The following is a 24,655-nucleotide window of genomic DNA, read 5'->3' on the forward strand; positions in this document are numbered from 1 at the left end:
ACTTCCTGAGGGTGGGTGCCCTGGGGGGTGGATGTCTTAGGAAGCCTTCTCCCCATCTTAGAAATACACACTCTCTTTATGTTGCATTTGTCCCTTGAGGTCATGTTCCTTGCCTTTTTCTTTCCACCAAAATGGGGAGAGACCGACAGCTAAAATTAGTGTGGGGCTAAGGAGCAAGAAAGCCTTATTTTAATTCAGAACTTAGCCCAAATTGCCTAAAGGAATCTTTGTGGTTTGTCTATAAAACTGAGCGGGTACTCACCCCTTGGTGAAGCCCCTCAGACTTCTCATTAACAAAGAGAAGTCCCAGTCCCTCAGTCATGTGGGAATTAGACTGGGTGGTTAGAGATGAGAGGACATGGAAGTTTGCAACCAAGGTTAAGCAAGTTAAACAAACACAGGGCGCTGAGTTCCCCCTCAAGGCAATAGATAAATTCTTGACACATACATCCTTGAGATGTGGCAGGAACTTAGACCCCTCCCTCACCAGATGGGCCCCCTGCTTAGACATTATTGCTACAATGTATTCCAGGTGGATTAGTCACCTCAGTTAAAGATGAAGCTTTTCCTTCACAACTTCCCAACACTGACCATGTGCCACAAGCCCATAGACCTCAGGGTGGAGCCAGAAAACTGACAGCTAAGACTCCTCAAGCAATGCCCTGTCACCTCACCACTGACCAGTCAGAAGAATGTGCACAAGCTGAGCACACACCCTGCAATTCCTAATTTTGCCTTTAAAAACCTTGCATATAAGCCAATGGGGAGTTTGGATTCCTGAGCATTAGCTACCTGTTCTCCTTGCTTGGCACCTTGTAATAAATGCCTAATTTCTTACACTACATCCTAACATCAGTGTTTGGCTTGCTGTGCATTGGGCAAGAGGACCCAGGTTTGGTTCAATAACATCTATAAGGCAGCCCAGTTTTCATAGAGAATGTACAGGGGTCTCAGGCCAAATAGGTAATTAAAAGCGATTTTGCCTGGCTTTGTACTCTGCTGGCCTGTGCTTCCCTCCAAGACCTGTGAGGATAGTATAACTAAAACTAGTTAAGGTTCATAGGTATTTGCTTTCAATTCCAATGCTCTCAAAACATTTTCCTTCTAATTCTAATCAGAATTAGAACCACCACCCACCACCTCCCTCTCTCTTCACCAGCCCTGCAGCAGCGAATGCCATCAGAGTCTGACTTGTTTACATAGTTTAAAACCATTTATTACTGATGTGGCATTTAATTGTGTCATGTGCACAAATAAGCTCCACATTGTAATCACAGAAATATAGAGGGTCTGGTTTAGATATTCTGGAATGTGGGGTAGGGTGCACTAACCCGGAAGTCCACAGCGAGGGGCGGGGCCGCTCCAAATCCCAGTCCCTTGACCGTCGCTTGTACAGCGGAGGGTGCTCTCCCCAGTGAGGGAAAAGGTCATCCCTCTGTATGGGTGGGGGTCACATGAGTAAGTTACTTCTTTTCCAAAAGGGAAGACTTCCCGAGGTTTTCCTGTGTGTCTCCCATTGAGGATAGCTGGAGGATTTGGACACAAGATTTCTGCAAAGAAGATAAGAGCTCTGCCTCACTGGAGGTATTCTACAGTCATAGGCTGCTATGGTGGCTGCTACCTTAAAATCACTATCCATCAGACCTTGGACGGGAGGGACTAAATGAAGAGGTCTTAACCTCATTTTTTTCAAATTGAAAAAGTACAAAAGAAATTTGCCTATCTTGAATCTTCCAGATTGTTACGTTTTCTGGAAAATAGAAGCTTTACACCTTTAAATAAGACCTAAACTTTTAGAGAAGAAAAATAACCCTTTGGAGGGTAACTCATTCATTTACTCAACATGTATTCATTGAGCACTTACTCTGTACCAGCCACTCATCTGGGCACTGGGGATGTAGTGGTGAAGAGCAGAGATTAGGTCTCAGCCCTCCAAGGAGTTGACACTCTCGGACATTATTTCTACAATGAATTCCAGGCGTAATGGTCACCTTAGTTAAAGATGAAGCCTTTCCTTCACAGCTTCCCAATAGTGACCATCAGTCTTGGTTGTGGTAGTAGTGCCATCACAGTGAATTGAAACATATACGGGTCATTGTAAAAATGCTGAATGATTTAGATCTCCTTGTTTTTTAAAATATGTGGATCTGCTTATTTATTTTTTCTTTACATTTTTTAGGCCTCAAATTATTACATCTTACTGGCATATGCTTGTCTGTTTAAAACAGTCCCCTCTTCACTTCTCACTGGCATTTCTAATTAGGCTTGGGATTTGGAAGAAACTACTTCAACCAGTAAGAGTCATGAAAAATAAGAGAAACAGTTGAGTGACTGAGCTCTGATGCATGCCAGTGGGATGGATGGCTATTTGTCATGTTGCTTCAATGAACACTGGGTTTCCTGGGTAGCAGAGATTTATATATGCTTTGCTCCTAGGAAGTTTTACTATAGAAAGCATCATATGGTGTCTGAGTAGATTTCTAGCAACACAAACATTTTAGCAAAATTGGACTGTTTAAAAAACATGTACTTTCCAGTCTTTAGGATCAAGAGATGAAGCAAAGTCATGTCTTCTTTTGCAGAAAACACAAATGGGGAGACTGGGAGAAATCAGTAGTGATGCTGCATACAGGAGAGTCATTTTTTAATCAGCTTACTGCTGAATGTTTCAGCCTAATTTATTTAGGTACATGTTTTGAGAGTTTAATGAGTCTTGCACCACTTACCCTGTGTAATGTTGCTCCCCACTTTCCCCATTCCTGCATTGCTCTGATCTGTCATTTCCATAGCATTTAATTTGTTTGTTTCTTTGCCCTTCTCCCCACTTGAGAATCAATAACACAGGGACAAGGAATTAGCTCATCTTGTTCATGGCTGTAACACCAGTGCCTAGAAGACTATCAAGCACAGAGCATGTGCTCAATAAATGATTGAATGAATGAATAATTCATATCAGTATATTAGTAAACGGGAAAATTGCAGAGGAACTGCACCTTGACGACAGGAAGAAAAAAAAAAAGAAAGAAGGAAGGAAGGAAGAAAACAAAGAAAGAGAGAAATTCACCAAAGTTTCACATCATCTATTCTCTCCTGACCTAGAGGTGAACTAAGGCTGGATTTGTCATACAGCACACAAAATTCAAAATGACAGAGGCTGATTAAATGGTTCCCAACCATGTTGCTCAACAACGTTCATCACAATAAATCGATTCACAAAAACTACTGTTAGCATAAGCAACTTTCAATAATTCAGATTAGAAAACAGAAGAGCCACACCAGGCAAGGTCACAAGGTCAAAGTACTAAACAGATTAAGGGGAAAGATTGGCCTGAAGCTTTATTCCTCTACTCACGTTCACACACAGGAACACTGCTGTTCCAAAGGGTTTCCATTCCAACCAAGACACAGTGACTAGCAGAGCTGCCTTTTAATTGGAACCTAAAGAAGAAAATGGTAGTGAATAGGTGAGCTGTGTCAGCCACAGTGCCATTCACTCTGCAATCTGAGGCCTTGCTGAACAGTGCAGCATACTGAGGATCTGAAACCAGCAGGTGGCACAGGTTCAGAGGCCACGTCAATCTGGAAAAATCACAGCCTCTGAAAGAGAGGCCAGAACAGCACAGCATCTTGGTCTTGTAATAGTCTCAGCCTGAACTGAAAAAGGGGGTCATTGCATCGCGGCCATCTCTGGACCCAGACTCGGAGAGGTGGCTCTCTCCTTGATCATTTCCTGGCAAATCTGATCAGTCTACTCATTGTCGTTATCAGAAACCCAGTCTTCCAGGGCGACATCCTCTTAATGCTGACACTGGACCAGCAAGTAAAACAGCTCCCAGCCTGGATTGGAAAAGCAGAGAATAACTGGAACAAGAACACAGATTGTCCTCTGCACTAGTGATGGTTGTGAAGAAAGCTCACCACAGCATGTTGGGCTACTGAAGAGTAAATTTGAATATTCTAGGGAAAAAGAGAAGGGAGACTGGAAATGAATTTTGTATGGAATCATCCCAAATTCTCAATGTACGTTGGACCCTCAAGGCTTTTAAATCTTGGGGGCTGGTATTTTGTGCCACCAAAGATTCTTCGGAACATTCTGAGTTAGGTGCTTGGTTGTTCACGCTTGATACATCCATGGAGAGAGGTGCACACTGAGAACAGTACTAGATTCACACAAACAGGTTAATGTCCTTACCTAAACCGTCAACTTCCGCCGCCACGACCCCTTAGTCCGTTACTAACCAGATGAGGGATGACTGAATTAAAAATGCTTATTCTCATACTTTCAGTCCAAGAACAAATTTCACTTTAGATGGCTTAAAAATTTTCTGCAATAATTCTTAAATGATCTTAGTTATTTTTAATAAGAGTTTTGTTACATATCAAACTTTTTCTGGGACTCATCAAATTATTATTATTCTACCCTACTTGGAAAATATTATTTTCTTCCCTTAATATGCCATATATAGATATACATGAATATATATATTCATGACCCGAAGTTGTATTTGTCTTTGAACCTGCCATTTCATGTATGCCCCAGTTTTTTCCTCCTGCCTTGTGTTATTAGTTCTATTTGTCCCTTGGTCTTACTTCCCGTATTCACTTCCAAAATTTAATCTCCCTGGATATTTCTTTTTTACCCAAAACTACACCAAAACTTTCCCTTTAAAATGAACTCCTAACCACAATTTCAGTGTCCAGCAGGCCAGGCAAGCTCACACTCACCCCTCATCACAAACAAAGGACACTTTTGCCCCAAGCTGGAGATTAAGTGGCAATAACACTCGGCCACTAGGGAGCTGGTCCAGGAAGTCTGCACAGGATTTTACTGGAGAAAAAGAAAAGTGAACAGAAATGACACTGGTATGTTGAAAATACAAACACAAGCTAAACATGTCAAAGCAGTTGGGAGCATACACACCTTCACACTGGGGGGCTGCGGGGCTCCAGTCTCCCTGGGGCGTACAGCGCAGAGCAGCAGCCCCTCTGAGCTCATAGCCGGGCTCACAGCTGTACAACACTTCCTGCTCAGGGAAAAAGTTGTCCATGTTCCTTGGGGTGTGTTTACCATGCAGGATTTCTGGAGGGGGTGGACAGACTGCGGGGGAAAGAACCGCAAAGTACTGTTCATTGAGTGAAAATAACTTTTCCTCGGTGGTGAGCTGGCCAAGAGAATCATGACTACAAGCCTGCATATTTTTTAAAAATCTGGTAGAATAACACCCTTATGTTATCCATGGGAAAATTAAATACCCACACATGCGCGCATGTGCACAAACACAGGAAGTGTGCCAAAAACCACAGAACGGATACACTGCAGAACTGTAACCAGAACTGAGATATCCTTGGTTTATTGTTTAGCATCTAAAGTACACACCTAACATCACACAGCAGACAGCTCCTTCCTAGAATGCTTCTCACTACTGTTCACCAGCACACAATTGTTAAGACTAGTGGATTTTTGTACCTTCACACTATGATAGTGAAAAAGGTTGGCATCTTTGCCTTTGTATTGCATCCATTTACTTTGCTGATTTAATCTCTGGGTCAAAAAGCTTCTACCCAGCCCTGCAGCCCTGCATGTAGGCTTCCTAATCATCAGAAGGAATTTTGCTCATGACTTAAGACTGATGCAACCAACCCTTACCCCAAACTCGCCTCCACTGAAGAGATAAAGAATAATGCACAAAAATGATGGCTGGATTCTCGTGGGCTTATGGGAACATCATGGCCTGGCACGTGTCAACAGAATGACTGGCATCAACTAACCAAGGACAAGGAGCTTCACAACCCTCCCCAGACCCTTGCTGACGTACAGATGTCTGAAATTGATCTTCACTTCTGACCTCAACTCCTTTTTTCTTTGCTCCTTCCCTAATTATAAAAGAAGCTAAGTTAAGGTGGTGCTTTAGGACATCAGTCTGCCCTCTTCTCAGTATGATGGTTTTCTGCATAAAGCTGCTTTCCTTGGCCCAGCACCTTGTCTCTCAACCTATTGGCATGTCGTGCAGCAAGTAGCACAGACTTGGACTGTGTAACAACACCTCCTTTCTAGAAAGGCATCATCAATTTATAATTCACCTTTTAGGCAATAAGGAACACTTCCACCTAAGTCTCATCTAACAGATATCCCAACCACCTGTCACACTCTGGGGCAGCAAACAGGATCTGCACATCTCTTCTCACTCCTTCTAACGCTTTTCTCAGCTGCCAGCTGACATGGGTTAGCAACTATGTGTCTTCTTTCTACAGTCTGTATAGCTGGCTGCTGCTTAACCATACATTTCATTCCATTGAGAAGGTGGACAACCACTGAATGAAATCTTTAAAAAAATACATAGTCCTCTAGTTCAACCATTGTGGAAAGCAGTATGGAGGTTCCTCAAAAAACTAAAAATAGAAATACCATTTGACCCAGGAATTCCACTCCTAGGAATTTACCCTAAGAATGCAGTTCCCCAGTCTCAAAAAGACATATGCACCCCTGTTTATCACAGCACTATTTACAATAGCCAAGAAATGGAAGCAATCTTAGTGTCCATCAGCAGATGAATGGATAAAGAAGATGTGGTACATATACACAATGGAGTATTACTCAGCCATAAGAAGAAAACAAATCCTACCATTTGCAACAACATGGATGGAGCTAGAGGGTATTATGCTCAGTGAAATAAGCCAGGTGGACAAAGAAAAGTACCAAATGATTTCACTCATCTGTGGAGCACAAGAACAAAGCAAAAACTGAAAACAAAACAGCAGCAGAATCATAGAACCCAGGAATGGACTAACAGTTGCCAAAGGGAAAGGGGCTGGGTGGGGGGTGGGAAGGGAGGGAGAAGGGGAATAAGGGGTATTATGATTAGCACACATAATGTAGCGGGGTGGTGGTGGCACAGGGAAGGCAGTACAGCACAGAGAAGAGAAGTAGTGATTCTATAGCATCTTACTATGCTGATGGACAGTGACTATAATGGGGTATGTGGTGGCAACTTGATAATGGGGGGGATCTAATAATCACAATTTGCTCATGTAATTGTGTATTAATGCTACCAAAATTAAAAAAAATACATAGTCCTCATAAAGAGAGTACATATGGCATACAACATATTATAACTGAGTCTCTGACTATCCCTTTATACAGCTGGTTTGAATTCAGAGTCAGAACACACTTTAGTGTCAACTAAATTATATAAAATAATTTACAATAACCAAAATATGTAAACAGCCTAAGTACCCATCAATAGATGAAAGGATAAAGAAGATGTAGTACATATATACAATGGAATATCACACAGCCATAAAAAATAATGGAATCTTGCCATTTGCAACAACATGAATAGGCCTAGAGGATATTATGTTACGTTAAATAAGTCAGACAGAGAAAGGCAAATACCATATGATTTCACCTATTTGTGGAAACTAAAAAACAAAACAAACAAACAAACAAAACAGAAATATCCTCATTGACACAGAGAACAGACTGGTGGTTGCCGTAGTGGAGGGGGTATGGAGGATAGGTGAAATAGTTGAAGGGAAAAATGAGTGGAAATGTTTGGTATCTTGATCTGGGCATTGATTACGTGAGTCTATACACATATTCAAACTCATCTATCTGTACACTAAGATTGGTGCTTTTTATTGTATGTACCTCAATATAAAAAATCTGTAAATGGCATAAAAATGAATAAAAGTAATATTCTTAAAAATTACATAGAACTGTAGTAAAATGAAAAATCTTTTCATTTTGGCTTAGAGCAGGTCAGTTCCTCTCTTTGCACATCAGCTTTCTCAAGTATACAATGGGGGATTGGGCTGGAATAAATGACCCTCTTCGTAAGTACGCTGATACTATAATCCCAGAACTCATCCTCCTCTTATTTCCCTTGATTAATAAATGCATTGGGATGATATTTAAGTGTCGTGCTGGTTAAGTCTGTGTTGACTCCCAGCTTCACACTTCTGCATCATTGGGGATGAAAGACAGAAAACTACAACTGCATCTTCCTTGCCCACTGGGTTCTGGTGAGGCTCTGCCCATCGGAGGCATACATGACAAATTAAAAGGCAGGAAGAAGATAAAAGCCATTCTCCTTCTAGAGAAGGCTCAGGAAGTGGCCATATTGATGGCTCTCGCATAACAGCAGCAACTGCAATTCCAGCAATGCTGGTGGCTTTGGCTCTGGCATCTCAGCTGCGCTCTGGCAGCACAGGTGGCTTCTGCAGCACTAGCCCCAGTGGAGGGGAGGCCTGCTCACTGATGGTTTTGGCCTCGAGTGCATGCACCTGTGCTCTAGCCCAGGAGGAGCAGCAGCTACCTGGTCTGCTAACACTGCATGCTTTCTTTTGCTCTTCCTGTCCTTCTAACATCTTTATATCTGATAATCTGCACTAAATCCTTCACTCCTTGAAATATCTAGAGTGGTTTTTGATTTCCATGGCCCTAAAGTTAGGCAGACAGGGGTTCCAGTCTTCAGTGTGCAATTTAGTATTTGTTTAATCATGGAACATTATCTAACTTCTCTAAGCCTCATTTTCTCTGTAAAACATGGAATGAATAATAGCTCCCTCATACCTTTATTTTAAGGATTAGCAATTATGATACTCAAAAGCCACTGATTGATGATGGAGCTCGGAGGTAGTAATACGTGCAGAGAACTTCTGTTTATAAGAATCTCAGGGAAACTTCACGTTCCTTGCCCTAATTTAGCTTTTCTTCTCTATTTGAACACATGCACATGTATACATACATATACACACACCTTTTAAATTTCCTTCCCAAGAAAATTTCCTCATCTGCATTGCTCACCACCCATCTTTCCCCCAGAACAAGCCCTAAGCTCCTGACCCTCCTACAACTCATGTCATGTGTCGGTCCCTGCAAAGCCTCAGTCAGACTCACCCCTGGAGCACCTCGGCAACTCCGGCCCCCATGTGTTCTGGGCCTGACATCGCACCCTGGACGGTCCTTGCAGGACAAAGCCAGGCTGACACCGAAATGTCACGACTTCATTTAAGGAAAAGAAGCTTCTGTTCTCAGATACCCTTATTCCATGCTCAACGTCTGGAGGCACGCATGTGTTAGGTATGATGCACCGAGGGGGAGGCCCGCTCCAGACGCCGACGTGACCGTCCTTGCTGGTACAGTATATTGATGGCTCGCCCACGAGGTCAAACAGCTTTTGCCCTCTCTTGCCACGTTTGCAGTGATAGGTCACCACCATTCCATAATAAAAATATTCTCTGTCAGTGCTAACGAAATCTCCATTGGCGATGGCTGGGGGTGGCCCACAAGGAATACCTGGGAAAAGGGATAGCAGCTTAAATAATAGTGTATTAAAATAACTAATGTGAGAAATCCAAAGAGTCCTAAACTGCAACTGTTTTTTACAACCATCATTTGCTTTTAATCTTTGCTAACATGTAGGTACATTTTTATTTTTCCAAAGTAGTCATTGAGGTGGGTATATAGCCTGTGTTCTGCATTTCCTATTTATATTATTTCTTCTAAATACATATACATTTATGAATACAATCCACATTCTTTTTATTATAAATAGATATTTGATTATATTATTATACCATCATTTACACAGCTCTTTCCTACTCTTTTCAATTTGCCTTAAGTTTCATTTTTGTTTTTCACTATACAGCTTTTTAAAAAATAAAAATAAAAAGACCCTTGCTAAATGAGAAGGTATAAGGGAAGAGAAACAACACAGATATTGAACTGCATGGATAAGATTGTGCACTTTATTATGTGTAGGTTTTACTTCAATAAAGTCTATGTGATAAGAAAAATTGTTAGAAGAAAAGAGCTTCCAATAGATAAACTCCAGTCCATATGGCTTTATTGGTGAATTCTTTCAAACATCTAAAAAAATAATGCCAACCTTACCCAAACCTTACAGAGAAACAAATTTATGGAATTCTACATGCTAGCTTTATGAAACTCTTGTAAGCTTGATACCAAAATCTCCTTAGGACATTACAAGAAAAAAAATTATAGTCTGATGTCCCTAAAAATATACTAGGAATGCAGTGATATAAAGATGTTAGAACAGGTTAGTGGTGATTTTTGCACAACTTATTATACTAAAAATCATTGAACTGTATATTTTAAAAGGGTAACTTTTAATGATACATACATTATATCTGAAAATATCTAAAAATATTACAAGAGCATATGAAACAACACATAAAAGTTATAAAGTATTATGACCAAGTTGATTTATTCCAAGAAGGTAAAATTGGAATTTAAAATCAGTTTGCCTTCCAAAAATTAATCAAAATAATTCATTACATGAAGAGAAAAATGGAGAAATAGATACAGTTATTTCAAATACATAGCCAAAATGCTTGATAAACTTCAGCACGATTTAATGATAAAATTCTTAGCTATGAAGAATACAATGGAACTTCCTCAAGTCTGAAATTGGGTATCTACAAAAAGCATATAGCAAATACCAAATGAAGGAAACAGCTGCCAGAAACCTCACAGGTATTTTTGAGAATATTACAGCTGTCTTTAGCTATCTGAAGGACAGATTGCATAAAAGGAATTCGATTAAGACTTTTAGAGCCTCAGGGGGAAACTTAGAATCTACTGGTAAAGGGCTAGTCCAACTCACTCTCACAAACAGGTGCTTCATTATCCCAAATGACAGTGTTGCCTGAGATGATGCACTCAGCAGAAGATCGACCAAGGAGTCGGTATCTAGCGGTAAAGAATAGTGAATGTTATAGTCAAAATAAATAGTCGGGCTCCCTACTTAATTGCTATGTACACAAGATTACAATCTTGGAGAATTCAGAAAGACAATTGCCATTTGTCAAAGTACTATCACTTGCCCAAATTTCACATCTTTATTTGGCTTATTAAATTTTCTCCTTCAGGCCTTCTAAATTAGATGGGATCTCTCTTTTTTATCACCTTAAGCCAGATTTTTATATAAATTTAAGATAAGATTCACCAAACTAGAACCAAAGGAAATCCAAGCAGAACAGAAACAGTTTTATTTCACACTTAAAATATTAAAGGCACAAAGTCTCCATGAGTATGCCACAAACTGTTCAAAGTGTGCCCTAAGATTTGGAAAAATTAAATTTTCCCCATTGAAAACATCTTGTAAAACTACAGTACAATATAAAAACCTGGATATTGACATAGATGCAACCCACCAATTTTGTTCGAATTTCCTGTTATATTTTTACTAATCTATGTGTGTGTGTGTGTGTTTATAGCTACGCAACTTTTTAACAGACTATTTTTTTTTTTTGATAATTACTTTTTATTGAAGGGTAGTTGACACACAGTATTACATTAGTTTCAGGTGTACAACACAGTGATTCAACATTTATATACATGATAATTCTAGGTACCAGCTATCACCATACCAAGTTGTTACAATATTTTGACTATATTCCTTATGCTATATATTACATCCTGGTTACTTATTTATTTTACAATTGGAAGTGTGTACTTTTTTTTTTTAACAGACTATTTTTAAGAAAAGTGAATGCAGTCATGTGAATAACACTCAGATAAGATATAGAATATCGTCAGCACCTCACAAGCCTCCCCCATGCCTTTTCTTAGTTATTATCTTCTCAGGGTATCCATTACTCATCAACGATTAGCTTTGCCTCTTCTTGAAGTTTTTAAGAAAAGTTTTAGGTACACAGCAATATTGACCTTCTATACACTCCCTGCCCTCACACAGGCATAGCCTTCCACATTATCAATAACTTCCACAAGGGTGGTAATTGGTTACCATTGCACAATGTAGATTCATTGTGATGAATCTACAATGGCACCTCACCCACAGCCCATAGTCCACGTTAGGGTTCATTCTTGGTGTTACGCATTTGGACAAATGTACACTTCGTATGTTTTGCCTTTTCTAGAATGTCATGTAATTGGAATCATACAGTAGTTTGCATTTTCAGGTTGGTTTCTCTTACTTAGTAAAATGTGTTAAAATTTCTTCCATGTCTTTTCATAGCTCGAGGGTCATTTTGGCTTCTCAGAGTGAATTTACCATATTACATTCCTATCAGAAATACAGGAGTAATCCATTTCCTCTACATCCACCCTAGCATTTGGTGTTTTCATTATTTTTTTATTTTAACCATTCAGATAGGTATGCGGTATTGTCCCATTGTTGTTTAATTTGCATTTTCCTAGGCTAATGTATTGAATATATTTTTGTGTGGTTGTTTTCCATCTGTATATTTCTTCAGTGAGATGTCTATTTCTGCTCCTACTTGGTTCAATAATGTGCCCCCAAATTTATGACCACCTAAAAACCTCAGAATGTGACCTTATTTGGAAATATATCCTTTGCAGATGTAATTGAGTTAAGATGAGGTCACAGAGGATTAGGGTGGAGTCTAATCCAATGATTGATGTCTTTAAAAGAAGAGGGAAATTTGGACAGAGACACACAGAGGGAAGATCATGTTCATACATACATACATACATACATACAAAGACTTGTAAGGACAGAGGCTGAGATTAGGGTGATGGTGTGTCTATAGCCAACTGATACCAAAGATTGCTGGCAACTGCCAGAAGCTAGGAAAGCCTGGAATAGATTCTCCCTTAGATATTCCACTAGAGACCAACCCTGCCAACACCTTGATTTCATGCATATTCAATTCTATTTCTAACTTGCTGTGAGTTTTTATCATGAATTGGTATTAGATTTTGTCAAATGCATTTTCTGAGCAATTGATATGAGCATACAATTTTTCTCATTTAGCCTATTTATACGGTTGATTACATTGATTTTTGAGTGTTGAATAAGCATTTCCTACCTTGAATAACACCCACTGTAGTCATTGTTTGTAATTCTTACATGGTTGGGTTTAATTTGCCCATATTTTATAGCCATAAAACCATCTTCAATAAAGTACTAGAAAATCAAATCTAACAATGTATAAAAAGAATCATATGCAATGACCAAGTGGGGTTTATACTAGGCATGCAATTAATATTTTTTTAGACATAGAATTGACAGTTTTAAAATTCTTTTCTTTTAGTACTTGAAATAGGTTGTGCCACTTCCAAAAATAAATCCATTACCATTCAAACTGCCATTCCTCTAGAGCAATGTGTCCTCTCTGCCTTGAAGATATTTTCAAGGGTGTTTGTAATTACTTGTTTTAGTTTTATGATGGCTCCTTTAAAATCTTTGTTAGATAGTCAGAACATCAAATTCATCTTGGTATTGATATCATTTGATTGTCTATCCTCAGTTAAGTTATGGTGTTCCTGGTTCTTGATGTGACATGTGATTTTCTATTGTGTCCTGAACATATCAGGAGACTTGATTTTATTTAAACTTATGTTTTAGGCAATATCCTCTTTAGCTTTGTTATAGATCCTGGCCTACTTTTGGGGGCTTCAGTTCCAATGCAAATTTAGTTTTCTGGTCCTTGTAAGGCTATTCTGGTCTGGTTCTTTCTTAATTAAAAAATTTTAATTTCCACAAATCCCTGTGGATGCTATCCAGTAGGAGAAAGCCTCCCAGACTCGTGTCTCCTGGCCCTCCACCCAGAAGCAAAAGGCAGCCTAGATAGATGTTTCCCTCCCCTGGTGGCACCAACAAAGAGAGAGAGGGAAGCCCACCCTCATCAGGTAGCCAGAGAACAGGCCAGAGTGTCTACACTCCATCCCAAAGGTCGAACATCCCCCATTTCCCATCTAGTGACACCAGGCAGCCCAGGGAAGCACCTCTGCTCTCATGGTATATATATATATATATTCAGAATGAGTCACACTCCATTATTTTTCAAACTGTTTCCAGTATATACAATATTGATGGGTAGCACACCTATGTCCACTTTCCAGATTTCCTTTTGGGCACTTCAGTAAGAGTGACACTCCTGGCCTATTTATCCCTATGTATCCAGCATGAGTTCTCTGGCGAGTTGGGGAGAAGAAACAGGGCAGCTTGTCTCAGCCTTTTGCACCTTGCAATTTTTTTCTCCTTCTTTCTGTCTGCAGAGAGGTACATTCCGGATTATTCTCTGCCATGTACTAAGGGGCCTGCTGCTCCCCCTGTGGTGAGTGGAGGTGGGAGTTGGATGGGTGGGGAAAGCTACAATTGTCAAGCTATGCCTGGAGAACAGATCATTTAATTACAGGATTTCAAAAATTGGTTTATTTTGTTATATTCTCTGCTCATTTCTCTTCATTACTAAATATAAGTAATTACATTAAGAGCAAATGGATTCAACTTTTTGTTATAAGGTAGAGATTGTCTGGCTGGATTTAAAAAGCTAACTGTAAGTTGTTTACTAGAGACTCACCTAAAACATGATTATACAGCAAGGTAAAAAGAAAAATAGTGTGCAAAAAAGTTGAAAAATAATCAAAAGAAAGCAATGCAGTTATAATTTATGATGTTATAATATTAAATATCTAACATACAGTAAAGACTTTAGGTCTACATACAAAATAGATTTTAACTCAACAACATAACTAGATTTGAAAGAGAGCAACCCTACATAATGGTAAGTTTTAATACTCTCAGGGGATATGCAACTATTAATGCATATGCATCTAATTACATAAACTCCAATATGTAAAACATAAAACAGACGAAAATGCAAGTAGAAATTAGAAAAAAAATCACTATTATAAGAGTTGATAGATTAAGTCTGCTTTAGAAAAGGAACACATACTGCTCCCCTTGCAAGGATAAATAGGTTGTAAAGCCAGTAAAGGACAGTATGTGAAGGCAAAATTGTTAGGCCTATTATACTCAGGAGCATAAAAGAAAAAGATATGAAGCAAGATATTATAAAAAATCTAGCAATATATAGAAAATACTTACTATACTTTTAGACTGAGGTTGTTCTTTACAAATTCAATGCTTAATCTGTTAATGTAATTCACAGATTAAAGGAGAAAACATATTATCTCTGAAGATGCAGAAATATAGTTAATAAAATTTAAAATCCATTCATGTTTAAAATTTTTAGCAAATTAGGAATAGAACCCAAAAGAAGGATGCAGAGAAAAACCGGATAGCAAGCACTGTATTTAATGCTGAATTACTGAAAGCTTTCTCCTAGGGTTTCAGAAATTGACAACAACCCCCTGTCAGTATAACATCACAGTGGAGATTCCAGCCAGCATTGCAAGGCAGAAAAGAAAATAATAGGAACAAAATCTAGAAAGAAATAAGTGAAATTGTCCATAATTGAATTTACAATTATATTATACTCATAGAAAATCTAAAAGAATCTATAGCTAAAACATCATAACTCATAAGAGAGCTTAGTCCGATTCTTGTATGTTAAATCAATATTCAAAAGTCATTGCATTTACTATACATGCCAGGTCAAATGTACAAACTTTCAATTACAAGATGAATATGTTCAGGGGATTTAATGAACAACATGGTGAGTATATTACTAATACTGTATTGAATATTTGAAATTTGCTAAGGGAGTAAATAGTAAGTGCTATATTCCCTTTTCTCCACATCCTTGCCAAGACTTGTTATTTCTTGTCTTTTGGATAGTGGCCATTCTGACTGCTGCGAGGTGATAATTGATTTCGGTTTGCATTTCCCTGATGATTAAAAGTATGGAAAATCTTTTCATATGCCTGTTGGCCATCTGTCTTTCTTCCTTGAAAAAATTTCTGATCAGGTCCTCCACTCATTTTTTAATTGGGTTATTTTGTTATTTTTGATGATAAGTTGTATGAGTTCTTTATATATTTTGGATGTTAACCCTTTATTGGATAAGCTGTTTATGAATGTATTTTCCCATAGTGCAGGTTGCCTTTTTGTTCTGTTGATAGTGTCCTTTGCTGTACAGAAGCTTTACAGTTTCATATAGTTCCATTTGTACATTTTTAATTTTGTTTCCCTTGCCCAAGGAGATGTGTCCAGAAAAAATTGCTCATGTTTATGTTCAAGAGGTTTTTGCCTACATTTTCTTCTAAGAGTTTTATGGTTTTATGTCTTACATTCAGGTCTTTAATTCATTTCAAGTTTACTTTCTGTATGGAGTTAGACAGTAATGCAAATTCATTCTCTTCCATGTAGCTGTCCAGTTTTCCCAATACCAGTTGTTGAAGAGACGGTCTTTTCCCCATTGTATATTCATGGCTCCTTTATTGTATATTAATTGACCATATATTTGTGGGCTTATATCTGGGATCTCTATTCTGTTCCATTGATCTGTGGGTCTGTTCTTGTGCCAGTACCATACTTTTTGATTACTATAGCTTTATAGCATAGCTTGAAGTCAGGGTCTAATACCTGCCAGGGATAGATTTCTATTTATTTGTGTCTTCTTTAATTTCTCTTCTGAGTGTCTTATAGTTTTCAGAGTACAGGTCTTTCAACTCCTTTCTTAGGTTTATTCCTAGGTTTTTAAATTCTTTTTGATGCAATTGCAAATAGAATTTTTTTCCTGATTTCTCTTTCTGTTAGTTCATTGTTAGTATTCAGGAATGCAACAGATTTCTGTGTATTAAATTTGTATCCTGCAACTTTGTTGAATCCAGTTATTAGTTCTAATAGTTTTTTGCTGGAGTCTTCAGGGTTTTCTATACATAGTATCATGTCATCTGTAAATAGTGACAATTTTACTTCTTCCTTACCTATTTGGATGCCCTTTATCTTTTTATCATGTCTGATTGCCATGTCTAGGATCTCCAGTGCTATGTTGAATAAACGTGGTGACAGTGGATATCCTTGTCTTTTTCCTGATCTTAGAGAAAGTCTTCAGCTTTTTGCCATTGAGTATGTTAGCTGTGGGTTTGTCATATGTGGCCTTTATTGTGTTGAGGTATGTATCCTCCATACCCATTTTGTTGAGAGATTTTATCATGAATGGATGTTGAATTTTGTCAAATGCTTTTTCAGCATCTATTGAGATGATCATATATTTTTTAATCTCTTTTTTGTTAATGTGGTGTATCCCATTGATTGATGTATAAATCATCCTTGCATCCCTGGAATAAATCCCACTTGGTCCTTATGGATGGTTGTTTTGATGTATTTTTTAATTTAGCTTGCTGATATTTTGTTGATTTTGCATCTATGTTCATCAGGGATATTGCTCTATAATTTTCTTTTTTTTTTGTAGTGTCTTTGTCTGGTTTTGATATTAGAGTGATGTTGGCCTCATAGGATGAGTTTGGAAGTAGTCTCTTCTTGTCTTCTTTTGGAGTAATTCAAGAAGGCTGGATATTACCTCTTCTTTAAATGTTTGGTAGAATTCAGCTGTGAAGCCATCTGATCCTGGAGTTTTGTTTGATGGGAGCTTTTTGATTACCAATTCAATTTTATTACTGGTAATTGATCTGTTAAGATTTTTCTCTTTCTTCCTGAGTCAGTCTTGGAAGGCTGTACTTTTCTAGGAAGTTGTCCATTTCTCCTAGGTTGTCCAATTTATTGACATATACTTTTTCATAGAATTCTCTAATAATTCTTCGTATTTCTGTGGTGTCAGTTGTAACTATTCACTTTTCACTTCTGATTTTATTTGTGTCCCCTCTCATTTTTTTCTTGATAAGTCTGGCTAAGGGTTTGCCTATTTTTGTTTATCTTCTCAAAGCACCAGCTCTTGCTTTCACTGATTTTTTTTCTATTGTTTTGTTCTTCCCTATTTTATTTCTGCTCTGATCTTTATTATGGCCCTCCTTTGACTAACTTTGGGTTTCATTTGTTCTTCTTTTTCTAGTTTCTTTAGTTGTGAGTTTAGACAGTTTATTTGGGATTGTTCTTCTTTCTTGAGGTAGGCCTATATTGCTGTGTACTTCCCTCTTTGAACTGCTTTTGTGGTGTCCCCAACTTTTGAACTGTTTTGTTTCATTTGTCTCCACATATTGCTTGATTTCTACTCTGATTTGTTATTGATTCATTGATTATTTAGAAGCATGTTGTTGAACCTTCATGTGTTTGTCAGTTTTTTATTTTCTTCATATACTTCGTTTCTAGTTTCATACCATTGTGGTCTGAGAAGTTGCTTGATAGAATTTCAATCTTTTTTAACTTCTTGAGGTTCTTTTTGTGGCCTTCTTATGTGGTCTATTCTGGAGAATATTCCATATGCACTTGAGAAAAATATATATCCTGCTGCTTTTGGGTGGAATATTCTGTAGGTATCTGTTAAGTCCATCTGATTTAATGTGGTGTTCAGTGCCTCTGTTTCCTTGTTTATTTTCTCTCTGGATGACCTGTCCATTCATGTAAGTGGGGTATTAAAGTCTCTTAATATAATTGAGTTGCAGCCCTTTTATCCCTTTAGTTTTGTTAGTATTTGTTTTACATATATAGGTGCTCCTATGTTGGGTACATAGATATTTATAATTGTTACATCCTCCGGTTGGGCTGATCCCTTTTTCATTATGTAATGTCCTTTGTCTCTTGTTACTTTCTTTGTTTTGAAGTCTATTTTGTCTGATATAAGTACTGCTACTCCTGCTTTTTTCTCCCTATTATTTGCATTAAATATTTTTTCCATCCCTTCACTTTCAGTCTATGTCTGTCTTTAGGTCTGAAATGAATCTCTTGTAGGCAGCATATAGATGGGTCTTGTTTCTTTATCCATTCTGCTACCCTGTATGTCTTTTGATTGGTGTATTCAGTCCATTTATAGTTAAGGTAGTTATTGATAGGTGTGTACTTACTGCCATTTTATTAATTGTTTTCTGGTTGTTTTTGTAGTTCCTCTCCATTCCTTTCTTCCACTGTTGTGTTCTTCTCTTGTTTGATGATTTTTGTTAGTGTTATGATTGGATTTCTATTTTTTTAAGTATTTTGTGTATCTATTATGAACTTTAGTTTTGTCTTTACCATAAGATTCATGGATAGTTTCCTGAATATATAACAGTCTATATCAAGTTGATGGTCACTATTTTAAACACAATCTAAAATTGCTTCTTTTTATTCTTCTTCCTCCTTCACACTTTATGTATTAGATGTCACAATCTGCAATTTTTTGTATATCCCTTGACTGGTTTTGTGCATAGTTGGTTTTACTACTTTTGTTTTGTTTTGTTTTAACTTCATACTTGCATAGTAATTGGCCTACTACCTTCCCTGTGGGTTTATTTTCACTGGTGAAAAGTATTTAGGCTTAAGAACATTTCCATCTACAGAAGCCCCTTTAACATACCCTGTGAGGCAGGTATAGTGGTGGTGAATTCCTTTAACTTTAGTTTATCTGGGAAAATTAATCTCTTCTGCAATTTTGCATGATAGCCTTATGGGTAGAGGATTCTTGGTTGAAGGTCCTTTTGTTTCAGTACACTAAATATTTCATGCCACTCCCTTCTGGCCTATAAAATTTCTGCTGAGAAGTCTGCTGATACCCTGATGGGGTTTCCCTTAGAAGTAGTTTTCTGCCTCTTGCTAGCTACTTTCAATACCCTCTCTTTGTACTTAACCTTTGTCATTTAATTATTGTATGTCTTGGTGCTTTTTTCCTGGGATTACTTTTGTTACGGGATCTCTGTGCTTCTAAGACCTGGGTGTCTATTTCCTTCCCCAGACTGGCAAAGTTTTCAGCAATTATTTCTTCAAAGAGACTTTCTACCCCTTTGTCTCTTCTTCTTCTGGTACCCATATTATGAGAATATTGTTTTGTTTGGAGTTGTCACATAGCTGCTCTCTCTTAGCATCCTGTTTCTAGATTGTTTTTACTCTCGGTTCCTCAGTTTCATTGTTTTTCTGTTCTCCTATTTCCATCTCATTATCTCCTCTACTTGCAGCAATCTATTATTCATTCCATCCATTGTATTTTTCATTTTAGTTACTGTTTTCTTCAGCTCTGTGTAGCTATTTTTCAGTTCTTCTTCCTCTTTGTTGAAGTTCTCCCTGAGATCATCAATACTTTTCTACAGATCAGTGAGCATATTTATGACTGTTACTTTGAAATCTTTATCAAAAAGATTGGTGAGCTCCACTTCATTTAGCTCTTTCTGCTGTCTTATCGTATTTTCTCTTCTTCATCAGGTTTATTTGGAACATATTCCTCTTCCTCCTCATTTTGTCAGGGTTTCTGTGTTTCTTCTTTTGTAGTGGATGGATCTGCTACACCTCCTGTCTAGAGAGTAATGGCTTCATTAAGGTATCCTGTGGTGCCAAGAAGCTAAAGACTCTTTATTTGTCAGTGCCTGGGTCTCCTTTGTGGTAGAACCCAGTTGTTTTTGGTGGCTATGAGCAGGGCCACGTTTCTGTCAGTCTGCCATTAGTGGCTGATCTCAGTCTGCTGTGGAGGGTGGCAACTCGCCTCAGCCAGCCCTTTGTAAGCCAAGTGGCAGTGCTTGTGCTGGGGTCATTGTGGGTGGAGCCACCTTTCTGCCTGTCTGACAGCAGTGGCTGATCTCAGTCTGCCACAGGTGACAGCTCACTTCAGCTGGCCCTTTGTGAGCCACGCAGGGTACTTCTGCTGGGACTGTTGTGGGTAGGGCTGCCCTCTGCCTCCCTGGCAGCAATGGCAGTGCTGCTGGGCAGACAGGGTGGGTAGGACATGTGTGCAGGAGAGTGAAGTGTGGAGCTGGGCCACCAGTTAAGAGGAAGGTACACTTGGAGATGGCTTTGCAGGTATCTCCACTGTTGGGCTGAGAAAGGGCTGAAAAAGCTGGGAAAGCCTCCCATTGCCTGCCAGGCTGCAATGTCTGACCACTGCTGGATGAAGTGATCCAGGTGGGTGGTTGGGCTGGCATTCAGGTAAGTGCCTCAGGACTGAGCTGCCAGCAAGGGGGATGGAGCATTTGATGCTCCCATGAGTGCTCAACCATTTGGGCTGAGGGGGCCTGGGAAGGCATCATACACCTGACCTTTCTCTTACAGAGAGAGCTCCCTCCAACCCCTATCCCCTGGCACCCTTCCTGATGCCGGTAAATCTTTCAAACTGCTTCCTTTGTGTTGGATCTCAGTGGGACCAATGGAGTGTGCCTGTCCTCACAGGTGGCAGGAATCACAGCCTTCCAGAATGCTCTAACTCTCCGTAGTGTCCAGCCCTGCTAATCACCAAAGCCCGGTGCAATGTGGACTTGTGTTCCCGGAGCAGATCTCCAGGGCTAGGTGTGCAGAGTTCTTGCATGCTTATCCTCTCCCTGTTCCATTCTTCTTCTTCCCTCTTGGGGGGGTGTTGGGGGATGGGCTGGGCTACTGATTGATCATGGCTCTGCCACTTACCCTTCTCTGTGTTGTCTTCTCTTCTTCACCAGGTATAGATGGCCTGTTCTGCAGTCTTAAGGTTGTTTTCAGGGTTTTGGTATTTTCTGTAGTTGCTTCCTTGGCGTGTGTGTGGGAGGTTTCTGTCTTGCCTTCCTTCTTTGCCATCTTACACAAACCCCCTCTCAATTCTTCTTTAAATATTCGGTAGAATTCACTCATGAAGCCCTCTGGTACTGTGGTTTTCTTTGTTGTAAAGTTTTTGATTATTGCTTCAATTTTCTTTCTCATTATTGGTCCATCCATATGTTCTCATTTTTTCATGATTCCATCTTGGCAGGATATAAGTTTCTAGGAATTTATCCATTTCTTCTATGTTGCCTAGTTTGTTGGTGTGTACTTGTTCATAGTAGTTCATGTTAGTCTTTTATGATCCTTTGCATTTCTAGGGTATTAGTTGTAATGTCTCTATTTTCATTTATAATTTTACTTATTTACATCCTCTTTCTTTTTTTCTTGGTTAGTCTAGCTAAGGGTTTGTCTATGCTGTTTATCTTTTAAAGAAACAACTTTTAGTTTCACTAATTTTTTTCTAGTTTTTTCCTAGTTTCTATTTCATTTTTTTCTACTCTGGTCTCCACTATTTCCTTCCTTCTGGTAACTTTGGATTTAGGGTGTTCTTCTAGGTCATTGAGGCATAAAGTTTGGTTGTGTGAGTGCTTTCTCTTTTCTTAATGTAGGCATTTATTTCTATAAACTTTCCTCTTAGAACTGTATTTGCTGGATTCCATAAGTTTTAGTACGTTGTATCTTCACTTTCATTGGTCTCAAGACACTTTTTGATTTCCATTTTTATTTCTTTTTTGACCCGTTGGTTATTAAAGATTGTGTTGTTTAATTTCCACATACTTGTGAATTTCCCAATTTTCCTTCTGTTATTGATGTCTAGTTTCATACCACTCTGGTAGTAAAAGATACTTGACTTGATTTCAATCTTAAAATTGTTAAGACTTGTTTTGTTGTTCAACATACCATCTTCATTATGGCTGAATAATACCATTTTCCCTGGAAAATATTTCATGTGTATTCCAAAAAATGTAGAGTCTGATGTTGTTGGATGGAGTGTTCTGTATTATGTCTGTTAGGTCCATTTGATCTATAATGTTATTTAAGACTACTCTTCCCTTATTTATTTTCTGTCCGGATACTCTATCATTATTGAAAGTGGAATATCAACGTTCCCTACTATTATTATAATACTATGTATTTATGCCTTCAGTTCTGCTAATATTTACTATTGTTATGTCCTCTTGATGGACTGACTCCTTTATGTTTATGTAGTGACCGTCTTTGACTCTCATGACAGATTTTGATTGAAAACTATTTTACATGGTATTAGTATAGCCACCGTGCTCTCTTTTGGTTGTCATTTATCCAAAATATCCTTTACCATCCCTTCACTCTCAGCCTATGTGTTCCCTGAAAGATAAAGTGAGCCTCCTGTGGGAAGCATATTGTTGGACCTTGTCGTTTTTATCCATTCAACTACTCTGTATCTTTGGAGACTTTAATTCATTTACATTTAAAGTAATTATTTAAGTAATATTTTTTGTACATGATGTAATATATGGTCCTGTTTCATTCTTCTGTAGCTGGTTATTCACCTGTCTTAAACTAGTTGTTGAAAAGACTGTTCTTTCATCATTGAATTGTTCTGGCATTCTTGTTGGAAATCAATTGATCATACATGTATAGGTTTATTTCTGGATTCTTAATTCTATTCCATTGATCTACATATCTCTTCTTATGTCAGTACCACACATTCTTGATTACTACAAGCTTTTAGTAAGTTTTGGAATTGAAAAGTTCTTTCTCAAGATTGTTTTGACTGGGGGCTTTGCTCTCCATATGAATTTTAGGATCAGCTTGTTGATTTCTGCAAAAGAATCCTGGAATTTTGTGGGGACTGTGTTTACTCTGTAGATCAATGTGGGATGATCATTATTATACATCTAGGGCATTTTTAACAATATTAAGTCTTATAATTCATGAACATGGGATGTCTTTCAATTTATACAGATCTTTAATTTTGCTTCAACAATGTTTTGTAATGTTCAGTGTAAAATCTTGTACTTCTTTGGTTTAGTCTACTTCTTATGTATTTTTTATGCTATGGTAAGTTGAATTACTGTCTTAATTTCATTATCAGATTGTTTACTGCTAGAGAATAGAAATGCAATTTATTTTTGTATATTGATCTTGTACATTGAAATCTTGCAAAAATATATTAATTAGCTATAACATGCTTTTTGGTGTGTGTGTGTGTTTGCATTATTTAGGATTTTCTTTACAAAACATCATTTTCAAACAGAGTTTGTTTTAATTCTTCCTTCTAGTCTAGATGCCTTTCATTTTTTTTTTTCTTGCCTGACTGTCTGGGCTAGAATTTCCTGTATAATGCTTAACAGAGGTAGTGAGAAGTTTTGTGACACTTTTAATTTACATAAATGTGAGTGTGAGATGTGTATGTGTTTATGTGCTATAAAAATATATTTCCTAGCTGTGGATCATGGCAAAATAAATTTGAAAACCACTGTCCTAGAGAAACTTTTGCACATGTGCACTAGGAATGCATAAGTATATTTATAATAGCCAAAACAAAACAAAGCAAAATAAACTAGAAAAAAATCCAAAAATCTAACAAATAACCAAGAACAAATAAATATATTGTGGTATATCTATAGAAGAGAATACCATTCACAATGAAAATGAAGTAACCACATGAATTCTATAAATGATTAAATAAAAAGGCAAGTTGCAGAGAAGTATATACAACATCATGCCATTTACATAAAGTTCATAATATGTAAGGCTAAAAATATATTAACTAAAAAATATATTAACTAAAATATATTAGCTAAAAATATATAACATAGGACTATGTACAGGAGAAAATAGAAGACAAATGCAAATGAATGAAAATACAAAATTCAGGATGATGATTACTTCTGGAGAGGTTTTGGAGGTAGAGGAATGGAAATTGGGAAGGACACACAGGAGGCTTCAAAGGTTGTTAGTAATGTTCCTTAAGGTGGGTGGCATATACACTGGAGTTCATTTTCTTGTTACTGCTATTTTTATTTTCACTTATGTTATTTTCTATATATTTTAAGTAAGCAATAAGGAACAACATAAAAACCTAAAGTTAAGTATAAGGTGAAGCCACCTCCCTATGTCTTCCCTAAATTGGTTGTCCCTACTAGGGATAAGCCAAGAATAAATCCACAGCAAGATTCCTGCACTGTGTACACTTCTGGACAGGTGCTGTAAGAGTTACAATTTGTCCACCTACCACGTCTATTCCACCATCCCACACAGATCACTCTCTCACCTCTCCCTGAGTCTCCAGCTCTTCTTGCTTTGAGGTAAAAATATTTGTGTGGGTCAATTAGTGTTTCATTCACTTCGCTAGAGATCTAATCCTTCCCAAATAATGAATACTT

At 37.9% G+C, this 24,655-nt stretch overlaps 1 protein-coding gene across 2 annotated transcripts in view; it reads right to left on the reverse strand.

Moving 5' to 3' along the window:
• The window catches only part of CR1 (complement C3b/C4b receptor 1 (Knops blood group)), a 130,022-nt gene that overhangs the window by 97,855 nt on the left and 7,512 nt on the right, over positions 1-24,655 (reverse strand). For both annotated transcript variants that reach the window (XM_073216999.1, XM_073216998.1), the window contains exons 4-9: positions 10,629-10,714; positions 8,900-9,298; positions 4,922-5,098; positions 4,726-4,828; positions 3,353-3,438; positions 1,332-1,550 (exon numbers count right to left, since the gene is read on the reverse strand). In XM_073216999.1, the coding sequence (XP_073073100.1) occupies positions 1,332-1,550; positions 3,353-3,438; positions 4,726-4,828; positions 4,922-5,098; positions 8,900-9,298; positions 10,629-10,714 (1,070 nt within the window). The remainder of the gene's footprint in view (positions 1-1,331; positions 1,551-3,352; positions 3,439-4,725; positions 4,829-4,921; positions 5,099-8,899; positions 9,299-10,628; positions 10,715-24,655) is intronic.

This window comes from Manis javanica, chromosome 11 (genome assembly GCF_040802235.1).
Source record: "Manis javanica isolate MJ-LG chromosome 11, MJ_LKY, whole genome shotgun sequence".
Taxonomy (NCBI): Eukaryota; Metazoa; Chordata; class Mammalia; order Pholidota; family Manidae; genus Manis; species Manis javanica.